The sequence below is a fragment of the Lepisma saccharinum genome, chromosome 2, assembly GCF_977018435.1.
Source record: "Lepisma saccharinum chromosome 2, izLepSacc3.1, whole genome shotgun sequence".
Lineage (NCBI taxonomy): Eukaryota > Metazoa > Arthropoda > Insecta > Zygentoma > Lepismatidae > Lepisma > Lepisma saccharinum.
In genome coordinates this window covers 109887475-109902934 of record NC_139230.1, presented here as the reverse complement: position 1 = coordinate 109902934, position 15460 = coordinate 109887475, and the positions used below count along the sequence as shown (strand labels likewise).

At 37.4% G+C, this 15460-nt stretch overlaps 1 protein-coding gene across 2 annotated transcripts in view; it reads right to left on the bottom strand.

Moving 5' to 3' along the window:
• LOC145984110 (VWFA and cache domain-containing protein 1) overlaps window positions 1-15460 on the bottom strand; it is a 211140-nt gene that overhangs the window by 131298 nt on the left and 64382 nt on the right. For both annotated transcript variants that reach the window (XM_083117535.1, XM_083117536.1), the window contains exon 7: window positions 10259-10432. In XM_083117535.1, the coding sequence (XP_082973661.1) occupies window positions 10259-10432 (174 nt within the window). The remainder of the gene's footprint in view (window positions 1-10258; window positions 10433-15460) is intronic.

The following is a 15460-nucleotide window of genomic DNA, read 5'->3' as shown; positions in this document are numbered from 1 at the left end:
TTTGTGTGCATAGCGTAGAAGGTCACCGAACCTAACAGTGAATGATTACAAAAAAAAAGTAAGAATAATTACTAGTGACGTCATTATGTTTCAATCTTGCTAAAACTCGCATTAAACGAGAGAACGTAACTTTTAAACGATCTGCATGAAATTGCAAATAATAAACCCAAACGCTATTCTTGGAAAACATATTGTCGAATCTATTTAGTGCAGGAAGAAAATGACATGAGTAGAGTCGTGGGGACAATTACATGCCGAATTGGTAGTAAACAAATGATACTCCCATTTCCCTTTACTTTCAGCCCTAAAAAGAGCATTAGTAGATTAAGTGGAGGGATTGAAAGAGTAACGTAACATTGGCCTTAAAAAACCCAATTAATGTATGTAATCAATAATGCTGACAGGAATGTAAACGTCACGCAAATGAAAGGAGAAGTATTTATTGTTAATACTTGGAATTTGAATGAATGATTGTTGTAGTTGATTAAAGTCGCTGTAATGAGCACCCTTTAGAAACAGTAATTTTGACGGTGACTCGTCATTCTTGTTATTGATTGTAACGAAGCACTTCTTTGATTCATAACAAAACTTATAATAAATTGGGTACGTTAATTTGACATGGATATTATTATTGTATACAATGTACAAAAGGTTCCATTAGTGTAAGAAACCTATTAATTATGTAATATTGAGACTAGTATTTAAACTGATTGGGCTCGGAAGTTGAGGAAAATTCCTTTTCTTTCCTAGTGTCCGAAGACGACGCCCAACATAATATGCGAGGCTTGTCTGGAAAGTAAAGATACAAACACATTTGCACGTTAGGGGAAAAATGTGTACCAAAGTTGGCAACACTGGCAGTAACCGTGATCCATACGATGAGGATTGGGAGTGAGTCGTCAGTCCTGCGCTGAGTCTCGTGCAAGGAACACGTGTTGGAAATGGCAGGGGCGATACCGAATCCCGCCAAGTGCGAAGTGCGCGCCGTGATCAGGCTTTTGCAGGCACAAGGAAAGCGTCCATCGGAGATCCACTGAGAAATTGTGACTGTGTACGGGAATGTAATGAATCGTCAAAATGTGGCGAAATGGTGCCGTGCCTTCGCAGAAGGTCAACATGATGTTCATGATGAAGAGAGAAGTGGGAGGCCCTCCATGATCACTGACAACCTTCGCAATCATATTGAAGCAGAGGTGCGTGCGAATAGGCGGGTGACAATTCGAGAATTGTGTGTGATGTTTCCTGACAGTTCGAAAATTACTATTCATGAAGTTGTGAGTAGGTTAGGGTACAGAAAGTTGTGTGCACGCTGGATCCCAAAACATTTGACTGATGAACACAAAACCAAACAACTGGGATATGCACTGGACTTTCTTACTCGCTACGCAGAAGAGGGAGATACATTCCTGGACTCCATTGTGACAGGTATGAAACAAGGGTGTTCCACCATATGCCTGAATCCAAGCAGCAGTCACTGCAGTGGTGCCATACCCATTCTCCAAAAGTCAAACAATTCAAAATGTCAATTTTAACCCACAAGCTGATGGCAACCATTTTCTGGAATTGCCACGGAATTCATGCTGCCTGGAAGAATGATTAATGCTGAAACCTACTGCTGGAAGAACGATTAATGCTGAAACCTACTGCCAGACTTTGAAACATCTTCGACGTGCAATTCAAAACAAACTGAGAGGCATGTTGTCAAGTGGAATCCGTTTTATTCATGACAACGCCCGCCCCCATGCAGCGAATGTCACCAAGGACTTGCATGCACAGTTTCAATGGGAGGTCCTTTACCATCTGCCATACAGCCCCGACCTTGCACCCAGCGACTACCACCTGTTCCTGTACCTCAAGAAAAATCTTGGTGAAAAAAACTTTGCCGACGACAATGAAGTCAGGGAAGAAGTTTCAACTTGGCTCCAGATGCAGGCGGCGGATTTCTACGATTCAGGGATACAAAAACTTGTTCCGCGTCTGATCAAATGTTTGGACAATGGTGGCACTTATGTGGAGAAATAGCCTCTCTATCAGTGTAACTTTAGTTGTGAGCAATACATTTCTTTTATATCTTATTATTGGTTTGTATCTTTACTTTCCGAACAAGCCTCGTATGTTCATTTTGGGTCATTGTAGGCCAAAAAAAGGTGGGTTTTATTTGTCCTTTTTTACCTTTTTTGGCTTATTGGTCCTTTTTTAGCCATTGTTTAGGTCTTAACGGCTTTATTTTGCAACTTCACCTTCTTTCGACTACGTTTTTACTGCCCATTCTCAATTCGAATCATCATCAGTTCATCACCTCTTAAACATCCTTTCTGTTGTAAAGAAATAAAAAAGGAAAGAAAGAAATACATTTGAACCATCCCTGAAATGAGAGAAGAAAATTTTTGGACTGAAACAAGATGCATTTCATTCATATAGTTTTTTCGCACTGTGTGTTCCATACCACCAGAATTTTGTATTTTTTTATTCATTAAATATGTAATTAAAACTGAAGTTATTAATTAATTTGGATCACATTTATACGTCTTTTTCTCCATTTTTAGGTCCTTTTTTAAAATATTTTTAGGTCTTTTTTTGGCAATTTATAGGTCCTCAACTTCCGAGCCCTATTTATTACTTTCAGGAAGGAGATATTTGAAATATTGATATACAGGATGTTCTCGAAATATCCCCCTCCCCCAAAGAGTTTGCGCATGGTTTGATGAATCTGTGTTGTGAAATTGATGCTAGTTAATCAAAACAGATCATTTTCATTGGTAGTTATTATATGTTTGAAAGTCTATTTATGCAAATGTTGATTTGGTTCTCTGAGGTGACAGAAGTAACTTGTAACAATGAGCCAATTACTTCTAAACATAGAGACTTGTAACCTACTAGGAAGGGGTATAATTAAGATTCGCAGCCTCATGCACAGCTTCACTTTGCATATTAATACCTACCCACCTGGTACGTTACATGCCACGCCTTCTGGAATCTGGTTTATGTGAGAGGTTTGGAAAATCCCGGAAATTAATTAATTCTGCAGCAAAATGTGGGATGGAAAATAGTTTCTATTTTAAAAAAGGGGGAGGGGATCTCATAACATTTCCACTAACTACCAGGTCCCACAAAAAAGTCCTGTATTCAGTATTTTTGGGAACTGTCCCATTAAATTAAATGGTATCTGATAGATGGTAGAGGTCTACAAATGTGGTCCATTACTTTCCTGGCATAATGGGAAGAAATACCTGCCCACTCCTGCTGTCTTGAACCAACTCAACTCGCCCATCTGAAGGGAAAGCTTTCCAGCATCCATCAATACCGAATGTGGATCAACAGAGGGCAAACAGCCAATGACCATCGGCATCTACTACACTGTAAGCATAAGCATCGGAAGCAAGGGCAGACAGGGCATTCAGGAATATTTGTTATGTACAGCATGAAACTGTTACAGGCAAATAATGTTAAAACTGATAATACAATGCGCGAATTTTAATTGTCACTGCCTGAAAATATATGGGCTGAATTGAAAAGTAGTATTTTGAATATTAGTGGCCCCTTGCTTAGAAGCTGCTCAGGAGGAATGTCAAAAAGTTTAAATCGAAACGAGTGACAGCCCATTTCAAAGACCTATTAATTTCAAACACCTTGTATACAGAATATTGTGGTGTACTGGTAAACATGTTTTAAGAGTTAATGACAAGCCTAGGTCAAAGAATTGGATACGGAACTGCCAAAGAAATTAAGATAATGTATAAAGAATGTTATTTGAAAAATTTTAGTCAACCTGGTTGTCCATTTGTGCTTTTACAATTACATGAAGTGCATAGGAAACATTCTTAGACCATATAAAATAGTTTTGGGGTGCCCACTGGAAAACGCTTATCCATACTGGAAAATTAATCTTGTAAAAGTCGACTGAAATTAATATTATCACTTGATCCCCATTCTATTTTAAGATTTTCAAGATGTTATGATAAGCATAAAATTTAACAGGACAAGTTTCCACTGTGGTCTTAGCATGGTCCTAAACCAAGTTACATTTCAACTCTAGCTTACTGTTTTATTATAAACCAATCCAGAGTCTCTTTTATCTTATCCTATACAAGACAACCTATGTGATATCCAGGCTAGTTTCATATTGATCGAATTGCTGACAACCTTCAAAAGCAAAGAAGCAAAATATTCCCTGTTGTAGATGAATATCTACCTTGTATATTTTGCAATAAACACTTCAAAGCTGTCACAATTTACAAAAACAGTTCCCTGTACAATACTTTTAGGACTTGCTCAATTAATAAATTGAAAGTAGATATCTCCATGTTGTTCACATGATTTAAAATACTGTGCATATTTATGCAATTAAGTAGTTTAAAAAAACAGCATCATTTGTGCGTGCATTCGCAAAATAACTAGAACCGGAGTTGCTATATGCACCCATACAATCCTTTTCATACATAGGATCTACCCTTACACATATTTTTTTCCTTTCTTAAGATTCTAATTTAATGTTCTTGATTTGTGTGCAAGTAGGCTTAAACTAACAATTTTAAGTGGTTGACAATAGGATATATATATATATATATAATATATTCAAATATATATATTCAAATTCATAAAAGTGGTAAATCAGTTGTATTTTCATTTATTCACTTTACCAAGATGTTCGAATTAAATATAGAAATGCAAAGAGACGTTAAAAAAAAAAGTTTTGAAAATGTAGCTGCTCCAAGTGGGGATCAAACATAAGAACCTCACTACCAAAAGAAACAGCCTTAACCACTCTGCCATTTTATGCCAACCTTGAAAATGAGTAATCATATTGTTCCTTTTCGTAGCATACTCTTAAGAAACTAAATATGCTGACCAAGGCAGTAATTTATTTTATTAAAAACATAAACTAAGGTCTAAACTTGAAGTTTTCATTAATGGTACTCCACTTGCAGGTCTTAACCTGTTCAGCAAATCTCTGTCTTACATACCTTTCCATTCATAATAGCTACTCATGGACTTACTATGCCATTTGTTTCATGTAATTAATAAATGCAATAATTCTAATTACATGATAGTGTTTATTAAAATGTAAAGATTTCTTTGTAACTAATAATGTGAATTTGCCTGTTTTTGATAATTTCCTCCTGATGTAACTTTGTTATCCATGGAATATCAATCTTGATTTCTTTTTTTTTTTTACAGATACCTCTCACAGAGTATTCTTTACATTGTAAATATCAAATATTTAATATAAGTTTTAATGCCCGCTTTCCCTTCCAGGAAGGGAGGGAGAAAAATCTTAAGAATAGCGAAGAATGCAAACAAGAAAAAGGAAAACAGAGAAGAGGAAGGGATTATCTACAAAGTGAAATGTAAAGAATGTCCGAGTGTGTACATAGGAGAAATGAAAAAGAGGATGAAAGACAGGTTGAAACAACATAGGGATGATGTACGACTTAAGAGAGAGAGAGAAATGTGATATTTAAACACACGAGAGAAACAGGACATGACATAGTGTGGGATGAGGCTAAGCAGATTGGAAGGGAGAAGAGAATGCTAGTGAGAAAATGGAAGGAGGCCAAGGAAATAGAGAAGAAAGGTGAAGAAGACACAATGAACTGGAATGGGGGACTGAAGATAAACAAAGAATGGAGGAAGGTGTTAGATAGAGTGGAAAGGACAAGAGAGAAAGAGGAGAGAAGGAAGAAAAATGAAGGAAAAAGAGCATGAGGTAAAAAGTCCAACCACATTATATATGAAAGTAAATATGTTTAGCCTTTTAGGTGAAAGTACAGTTGACAAGGGAAAGCCACCAGCTAGAAAGTTCCAGAACAACTTTCTAATAGTCTGGTGGGAGTAATGTTTGTGTATATATAATGCCCTGCTTTTGTATCTTGTTACATTTGTACTTGATACAGAGTCTGAAGAAGACCTTGCTAGAAGGTTGAAACACTATGTTTAGTTTATGTTTTTAATAAAATAAATTACTGCCTTGGTCAGCATATTTAGTTTTTAATATCATGGAAACAAGGCTTAATGGTGTCATACTCTTAAGCTTATAACTTTTCATATGTACTGGAACAAAGCTTGAAATATTCCTGTAAAACACATGATGAATCTATTAATTCTGAACCTTCTCCTCAGTTATCATCTAATGATTATCTTAGAGCTGTGCTTGAGGGAGCCTAATTCCTGGATAACCTGCGAATACCCTTTACTGCATGGGCATGACTCATTAGTTCACAACTGCAGTTGGAAGCACATGGGTTCCACCCAGCAAACATCGAAGCTGGGATGGCATCAGCCCTCATCTGTCCACCAAGCTCTGCACATCAAGAGCTTGGGTCCCGATAGGTGGCAGATCGGTTGAGTGGATTTAGTGTCTTCCAGTGGTTCATACCTGTTCATGCACATCTCTACTAGATGGAGCTGTCCTTGACAATGACCACAGCACACAGGTTTACTGCTTTCATCAAACGCATGTCACTGAACATCATGCATGAAAATTTGATGCATGTTTGAGTTCAAGCTGCTATACAGGTAACCAGGAAAAAAACATCCCTAATGTGTCTGACGAAGATTCACTCATTTTAGGAATGCAAGGCCAGTTTTGGTGTGTCAATTTCCATAATTGAAGGGTCAGGGGTAAAAAACAGGTAAGTCAATTTTCTGTCAAGCAAAGTAGTGGTGAAGATCGAAAAAGTGAGGAAACTCACTTCCATCCATCATAGAATAAGAAGTGGTTTGTACCTTTTCATTTACATGTTGAGCAACGTTTTGTAATTCAATACTTTGCTGGCATGACAAAACTCTCTTTGTGAAATTGTTGATCAGAGCCTCACAAACTTGCATGTCGATCTCGCCGATAACTCGTCGAATTTCATCCTTCAACTCACCGATGTTTCGGGGTTTATTGATATACACCAAAGACTTAACATAATCTCAAAGGAAAAAATCACAAGGGGTTAAATCACATGACCTTGGGGGCCATTGCTGGTCACCACGAAGTACGATGAGCTGATCCGGGAACTTCTCGTGAAGCAATGCAATTGTTTCGCTGGACGTGTTGCTGAAACCATAACTGTTCAATGTCCATTGCATTGAAATGAGGCCACAAAAAATCTCTGATCTTCATTAACTGTCACTGTTTGTCCTGCTTCATCTTCAAAAAAATAAAGGCCGATGACACCACCCACCCAAAAGCCACACCAAACCGTCGCTTGCTGTGGATGCATTTCCCTTTCATGAACAGTGTACGGATTTTCTGATCCCCAGATATGGCAATTTTGCTTGTTGACAAAACTGTTTAAATGGAAGTGTGCTTCGTCACTGAAGAAGATTTTCCTCACAAAGCCGTCGTCCTCCTGTAGTCTTCTCAGAAACCAGCCAACAAAATCTCGCCTCTTCTGGTGATCGGGCACTTTCAGTTCTTGGGTTAACTGAATTTTATAGGGGTGGTAATGGAGATCATGGACAAGAATTCGCCACAGTGAAGAATATCCTATGCCCAATTGTTGGAAACGACGACGAACCTATATCTTTGGACTAACAATCACACTGTCACGAACCAACGCAATGTTTTAACAGACCGGCCAGAACGTGGATGCCCAGATGTTTTCAAGTTGACTGTTGAACCTGTTTCATTGAACTTTTCATAAGTCTGTGCACTGTTGATTCATTCAGTGCTTCATCATGCCCGAAATTCGCATGAAGTCGTCGGACAGTTGCAGCACAACTTTCTCAGTTTTGATAAAACATTTTCACAATTAGCACACGTTGCTCCGTTGTGAAGCGTTCCCATGTTCACACACAGACTGAATTCTGATGGTGCACAGTTGACAACAATATGGCGAGTGATTCTCAACCAACAGTTTTTTTAAATCGGAAGGTTCACAGAATACAATGTACGACACACCATTGTTGCCAACAACGTAACAACAACATGCCAAGCGATTTCAAACTGGTGCACTTTTTGAACCACCCTTTATATTTTAGAGGAAGAATATACATTCCAAGTTTTAGCAGAAGATATTTGAGCTGTTACTGGTTTCCTCTTTTTGTTATAGCACTTTGAAAATGCTAGTTTTTAATTTTTTTTCCAAATTTGACCTCTGATATCTCTAGTGGGGGACCTAATAAATATTTGATATTTACAATGTAAAGAATACTCTGTGAGAGGTATCTGTAAAAAAAAAAAAAAAAACAAAAAAAAAGAAATCAAGATTCCATGGATAACCAAGTTACATCAGGAGGAAATTAGTCAAAAACAGGCAAATTCACATTATTAGTTACAAAGAAATCTTTACATTTTAATAAACACTATCATGTAATTAGAATTATTGCATTTATTAATTACATGAAACAAATGGTATAGTAAGTCCACGAGTAGCTATTATGAATGGAAAGGTATGTAAGACAGAGATTTGCTGAACAGGTTAAGACATGCAAGTGGAGTACCATTAATGAAAACTTCAAGCTGACAAGTGTGAAATCTTCATTCCCTCCCTCTCGTGTGAGCAATCTTTCTCTCTCATATAGATCTTTTTCTACATAACAAAAAATTAGTTGCCAGAAGAAAAACAATTTTGTCTGTTTTCATAGTGATTTTTGCTTACAAAAAGATTGCATTAAGAATTTAGACATGTGATGCCTACAATTGAAAAGAGATCCTCTTTCTCTCTTTCACAACTTGGAAATACCACACAGGTGTATGCCCAAGAGTTTCATTGGAGGGTAGATAAAAGGGCCTATCTTGGTTATTATTTCTCTTGACTTTAAATGTAGTTTGTATTTGCTTAGAATAGATGCTTGTTTACACAGTCACAAAGCTTGTGAAAAGTCACAATGCCCAATTTTATGTTTTCCCAGAACCATAACTTTTTTTTGCTAATAATAATAACCTGTGGCACAACAGCACTTGAGAACCAAGGCCTACCTACCAAATGCCAGCCTCACTCCCACATGCCTCAGCAGAGGTGGGAGGCCATCCAACCTGTTACAGGGTAATGTGTGATCAGTACTACAAATTCCCAGTCGTTGCTGTAGGTTTTCATGACCAGATTATGCTTCTCATTCTTAGCTCCCCAATTTCCTCATGATGGTGGGCTGCCACCAGTCACATACACTGGCCGAAAATCTCAAGAGAAAAGATGCTACACTTCCTCCAGGGGATGTGAACCATCATGCATCCTGTAGCCCGAGCCCAAAGAATGTCAACTTAGACTGCACATCCACGGTGCAGAACAACGTTTTTTGGTAGTCCCGGCAAAAACATTAATTTGGAAATTCACTGCACTTTGGAACAATTCAGATCAATGAAGGGGCTACTGGAGTAGTTGCAGCTGTCCACTAATGGTACTCCGCATGTCTTAAACTGATCAGGCTTACATGCCTTTCCATTCATAATAGCTACTAATCGGCTTCTATACCATTCGTAAGATGTAATTAATAAATACAATAATTTTAATGGCATGATAATCCATTAATAGTAAATATTTATTTGTAACTGATAAGATAAATTTGCCTGTTTTTGACCAATTTCCTCTTGTTGTAACTTTGTTATCCATGGAATAACAATCTGGAAATTTTTTAACAGGTACCTCTCATAGAGTACGCTTTGTACTGTATCAAATTTTATCAGGTCCTCCACCAGAGATCTTGGGGCCCAAATTTTGAAAAAAATTAAAACTAGCATTTTCAATCAGGTATCTCAAAGAGGAAACCAGTAACAGTGCTGAAATATTTTCTGCTGAAACTTTGGATGTACATGTTCATCGAAAAGAAAAATATAGCTCTGACATTACATTAATTCCCTACTAAAAAAATCCTAAATATTGATTTTTCTTCAAAATTGAATATCAGTTTTGGCCCTAAATTTTAGCCATTTGCAATAGATATGGTGAAAAAAGGTACAGAACATAAAATGTAGCTAGAAATGTACTGAAAACAGTGTGTGTTACCCTAGCCTTCCATCATTATTCTTAGCTGAGTTATCATAAATATCACAACTAGCTGCAAAGGCCAAAAGTGCTGCAAGTCATACAATAAAAACGGCCACCATTTTCAAATGAAGTTAACTTTTAGAAAAATAATGCCTGCTTTGAATTAATTACCCTTGCATAGGGATTACAACAGAAATTAAAAAAAAAAAAATCGAGCAACCAGTGCTTGACCATTTGGTATGGATTGACCTCAGTCAATTAAATAAACATTTCTATAACATCAGAATGAAATAAATGGGGAAACACTTATATAGCTTACATTATGTAATCAGGTGACATACCTTTAGACTTGGAGAGACCATCTATATACCTTGTGAAGTAAAATTTTGTTTCATGTGTAGCAAAGGTCATTCTTTTCTGCAGACATTTTTCACTCCCAGGATATGAAGCTGATTCTGCTAATCCTATCAACCCTACTTTGTCATGATATGACAATGTGGCTATAACATGTTTACCTATAGAATAGAAAGTTTTCTAGTATTAAAACCTGGTAGTGTTTCATTAAATTATTAGAAAAATAATGCTCTTCAACAAAGTTCAACAATAACACAATATGAAGCAATTTTTGTAATCATTATGAAGTGAATGAAGACTAGCAGCAATACAAACAAACTGTGACTCTTTGTTCATGACACTGAATTCTTGAGTCCATCCACTCACACACACAACAGCACTGCTTTACCTCTCATTTGGCTGATTTGATTAACACTTCACAAGAAAAGAGATGGTGCCAGAGAAGAAATACTGACGATATGGCCAAACAAACATATGCTCACAATTTCTCAGGCAATAGATAAGTCTGCCTGCTCAGGAGCCAAGTGTATAGTGGTTCAAGTACCAGCTTGGGCATAGGTGTTCTTTATGAGTCTCCTTTCATCAATTTAATCTAATCATCACTGATTCTCATCATCACGATTAGCCAAAAGTAGCAGAAAAGCAAAAAAAAATTACAAAAATACAAATACAAATAGACGAGTTCAGGGTGAAAAATTTGCAAAAAATTAAGAAATAGAAACAATAAAACAAATTGAAATGGAGATATGTGAGAAAGGAAGTAATTGAAAAATATCCCCTGCCAGCTGCCTAATCAGTTAATAATAATAATGTTGGCATGTGACATAAGCTTTACATTATCTAAGAAGTTTTATGTAATCGACAGCTTCAGGGAAGAAGCAGGGTGACATGTATGAACCGGAAGGGCTGGACCAGTGGTGTTCAGATAGGCTAATGTGCACACTTCATGAGAGTCCCTGGTGCCACAAAAAATAATAAACTTATGTCCATGTATGTAAGTCAATGTCCATAAGTTAAGGGATTTGCAAGATCCACTAGAAAACATTGAGTCACTGTGATAATGGATGCACGCAAATATGCCCTAGCAACACTGAAACACGTGACATGTGTGTCAGACATGTCAGCACCATGTCCGCTCTGTTCAATACCGATTAGTGTTGCTGGAACCGTCTGTGTGGGAAGAGGGGTTGAGTAAAGTGTTTCTGACTGCATGTTGTGTGCTTTTGGCCCACAGTATTCGAGTTGCAGGGAAGTAGGATGGCACAGTAGGATGACATTATGCGTGGCCGGATCATCGGCAGATTAGAAGTCGGCCAAAGTCAGCGAGAAGTGGGTCAGGAGTTGAATGTCGCCAGTAGCATAATTTCTCATCTATGGAGATGCTTCCAGGCAGATGGAAACATTCAACGGCAGTATGGACATGGCCGACCACATGCTACAACCCAGCACCAGGATCGTTATCTTGCTTTAAATGCTCGAAGATGACCAACCAGCACAGCACCTGCACTGGCTAGACACCTCGTAGCAGTCATCTCCCGTCAGACTGTGTATCATTGGCTTCCAATGCATTCCCTTCACACAAAGACACCATGCAGCTTGTCGAACATGGTGTATTGCCCAACGTGAGTGGACCCAGGAACAGTGGGGTAGTGTGCTGTTCACGAATGAGTCACGATTTAGCATGGAGAGTGATTCTCGGTGGCTGTTCATCTGGGGCAGAGAGAGCACAACGTAACTACTGCCCACTGTCAATTTCCAGTGTGACTGTATACCCTGAATCTGTATTAATGTTGCAAGTGTTTCAGTGATGCCAAGGCATGTTTTCGTGCATCCATTATCGCAGTGACCTAATGTTTTCTAGTGGATCCCGTAAATCCCTTAACTTACGGACATGAGTGTACGTACGTATGTCTGATGTATATACCGATATCACTTCAGATACTCTTACTGATCCCACCAATACCAAAACTTGAAATCTGTAACAATTCAAAGTAGCTTAGAATATAAATAAATTTTATTATATAAAACTTCCACCGGAGCATTGCATTAAAATAACCACAATTACACATGAGATATCACTTAATCACAAAATCTATTTCTTCCCACATGTAAAGATAATGAAAATTATGCATTCTGCAAAATTTCTAGGATACTTAGACTCCATAATAGTGTTGGGTGGGACTTTTGCAGACTCTATGAGACAATCAACTGTGGTCAGCATCTGTGATTAAGCCGACCTCTGTGGCAGAGTGGTTCACATAGAATGCTATGATGACATGGGTCCTGGGTTCCAATTCTGACTTGGGCATGGGCTTTCTTTGTGAGTTTCCTTTCATCAATTTCCTCACTCATTCCAATCTTCATGATTAGCCAAAAGTGGCAGAAAAGCAAAGTAAATTAAACCAACTCACTCAATCAAGCAAGTGTAGATGATTAAATTCCAACTGATACTTTCTGATAAAGATGCTAATACATAACCATCAGAATCAGCTGAACTCTCATGAGGTGGAAACCCAACATTTGGGGGGGGGGGGGGAAATCTGGATTTTACATTATTACACATTCAATCTTCATGGTCATATTGGAAAATGGCAGCCTTATCTATTGCATGATTGATCTGCAGAACACTTAAATATGTTGTAATCGGTATTACTAGTGTTATAGGAAATATATCAAAATATCAAAGTTACTGTCAATTAGTACTGTTGTTTCGTGAAAATTTTTGTTTGTCTGCCAATTAGCGAACAGGTGATCACCGGGGACTTTTGGTACGTTGTTATTAATGTTGTAAAGATGTTATGTGCCAAATTTCAGCTTATTATGAATTAGTTTCTTTATTTTGAGAAAATTCATCTAAGTGACTGCACTAAACCCCAATTTTACATTTCTACATTTTACGTTATTCCAACTCAACATGTTCAGCCAGCAGCAGGCAATTTTAAATAATATAATTTTACATCAATATTATGTCCCGTTTTCCACTTTATGTTTTTCCAAGCTATGCCAATTTCATAAAATTTGCCAGAAGATTGTCTTGTTGGGTACGATACTTTCTCCCTCCTCTCCCTACTTTTGCAGCAGTTACATTCCCCATGCATCTTTCACCTTCTGCTGAGTAGTCTTGCCATACAACATGAAGAAAATCGTTTGAACGGGAAAGACTAAAGTGTTTTGTAAAGGAAAAGAAGCCTAAAAATAGCTGACCATCACTCCAGAGATGGCTAGTGAAGCTTTGACTAGGTTTATTATTTTCCCTTCCACTGTGATGACAAAGGAAAAAGCTACAAGAGGCGGCTTGTTTCCTTTCCACATGAAGAGGTGCGGGATCTCCTGTGCCCCACGAGGAGATAAAGTTGAAAGAGAATGCAATCAACTCTTGCTCTCCTTTCCTTTGTCATCTAAAATTTAGCAATCACTCGTGAAGAGGAAGGTTAGTTAACTAATCTACAATTGGTGTACATGGAGAATGTACTGGGCAATTAAGGCAAGGTATTAAGAATTCCATTTTTTTTTATGTAGCATGAACATTTTTAAAAAATGTATTTATAAGCAGTGCTCGAAAAATCTTCATCAGAGCTAGGTGCCAGCTCTGAAATTCAGGCACCAGGAAACCAACTACCTGCTGGCAATTGTGCATACTATAAGAAGTTGAGCATCACCGTATTGAAAACACTGCTAAATCATGTGAGAAAGCTAGGGGTTGGGGGACAAAGAGTAAGGAATAGTTACTGATTCTATGAAATGTTCACAACATTGATAAAAAAATCATAACACCATTAAGCCTTGTTTCCATGATATGAAAAACCCAATATGCTGACCAAGGCAGAAATTTATTTTATTTTAAAACATAAACTAAACATAACGTTTCAACCTTCTAGCAAGGTCTTTTGTACTCGGTACAGCATCTGAAGAAGACCTTGCTAGAAGGTTGAAACGTTGCATTTAGTTTATGTTTTAAAATAAAATAAATTTCTGCCTTGGTCAGCATATTGAGTTTTTTTAAAAAAAAATCATTTGCTAACTTACGCTGTACTGCAATTTGAACTTAGAATCTTCAAAAATTTGTACATGCAAACTTAAAAGAACGGCAATATTATAGCAAAAGATCACAGTCGCCAGGCTGAAATTTTTAGTCGCCATGTCAACATGGTGACTGGGATTTTTCGAGCCCTGTTTATAAGTAATTATAAGTGATTTAATTAGGGCATTTTTGTTCACACCAAAAATAGAAAGTATGAAATTATATCCTTTCCTCATTCCCAGCTAACAGATCGTCCATTGAGAATGCAAATGTTTTATCTCCAAATTGTAAACAAATGGAGATATTTTGGCTGTGGTCTATTTCATCTCTGCTATCATCTAATGCCTACATACAACCAATATTGATATAATGAGAGTCCTTTTGGTCCATGTACAGAATTTGGAAGCAGCCACGAGAATGTAAACTCCTCAACCAACCACAAGTGCCATCAGAGTATCAGATAAACCACTTGCATTCTAACTGCAGTAAGCTGTGGTAGCTGCTTAGAAATAGTAGTGGTCTTAGCTTCTTACTTTTGTTGTTAATAGACATTTTTTTTTTCAATAATAGTGGAATCAAAGGAGTTGATTGATTTCCCAAAATATGAATAATTTATTTTACTTTACTACTGAATGACAAATTTATAATGAAATTGTTTCATCTCCATCTCATTTCCAGAATACAGTGTTCTATCTGGTAGATAGAGATAGAACACTGGCAATCTCCAATCAAAGTTAGTGTTGAGTGCAATTATTCTATCTAAAATTTCAATTATTAATTACAGAATTAACCTTTAGATCGCCAAGCGGGTTTTCGAAAGTAACCTCTCTCTGGCCGCCACCTTTGCGTGTGATTTTTAAATTTTACACTCATTTCAGAAAAACGTTACATCTCCGAGACTATTTGAGCAATCTACTTTGGGTAACTTTTGTTTTGCAGCTAGAACATCAGGGCATACAACTGTGCAGAAATCAAAACGCCAAAGCCAATAAGAGGGGTTAAATAGGCCACGGCCCCCAACTTTCAACGAAAAAAAATCATAAAAATGGGGAGTTTTTTTCACATATTCGATAATGTAATGCACCCAGGAACATGAAATGACTTTCATTCAGTTGAGAAAGGACCATTCTTTGAAAATAAGGCTAAAGTTTACCTCTCCTTCCCAAAA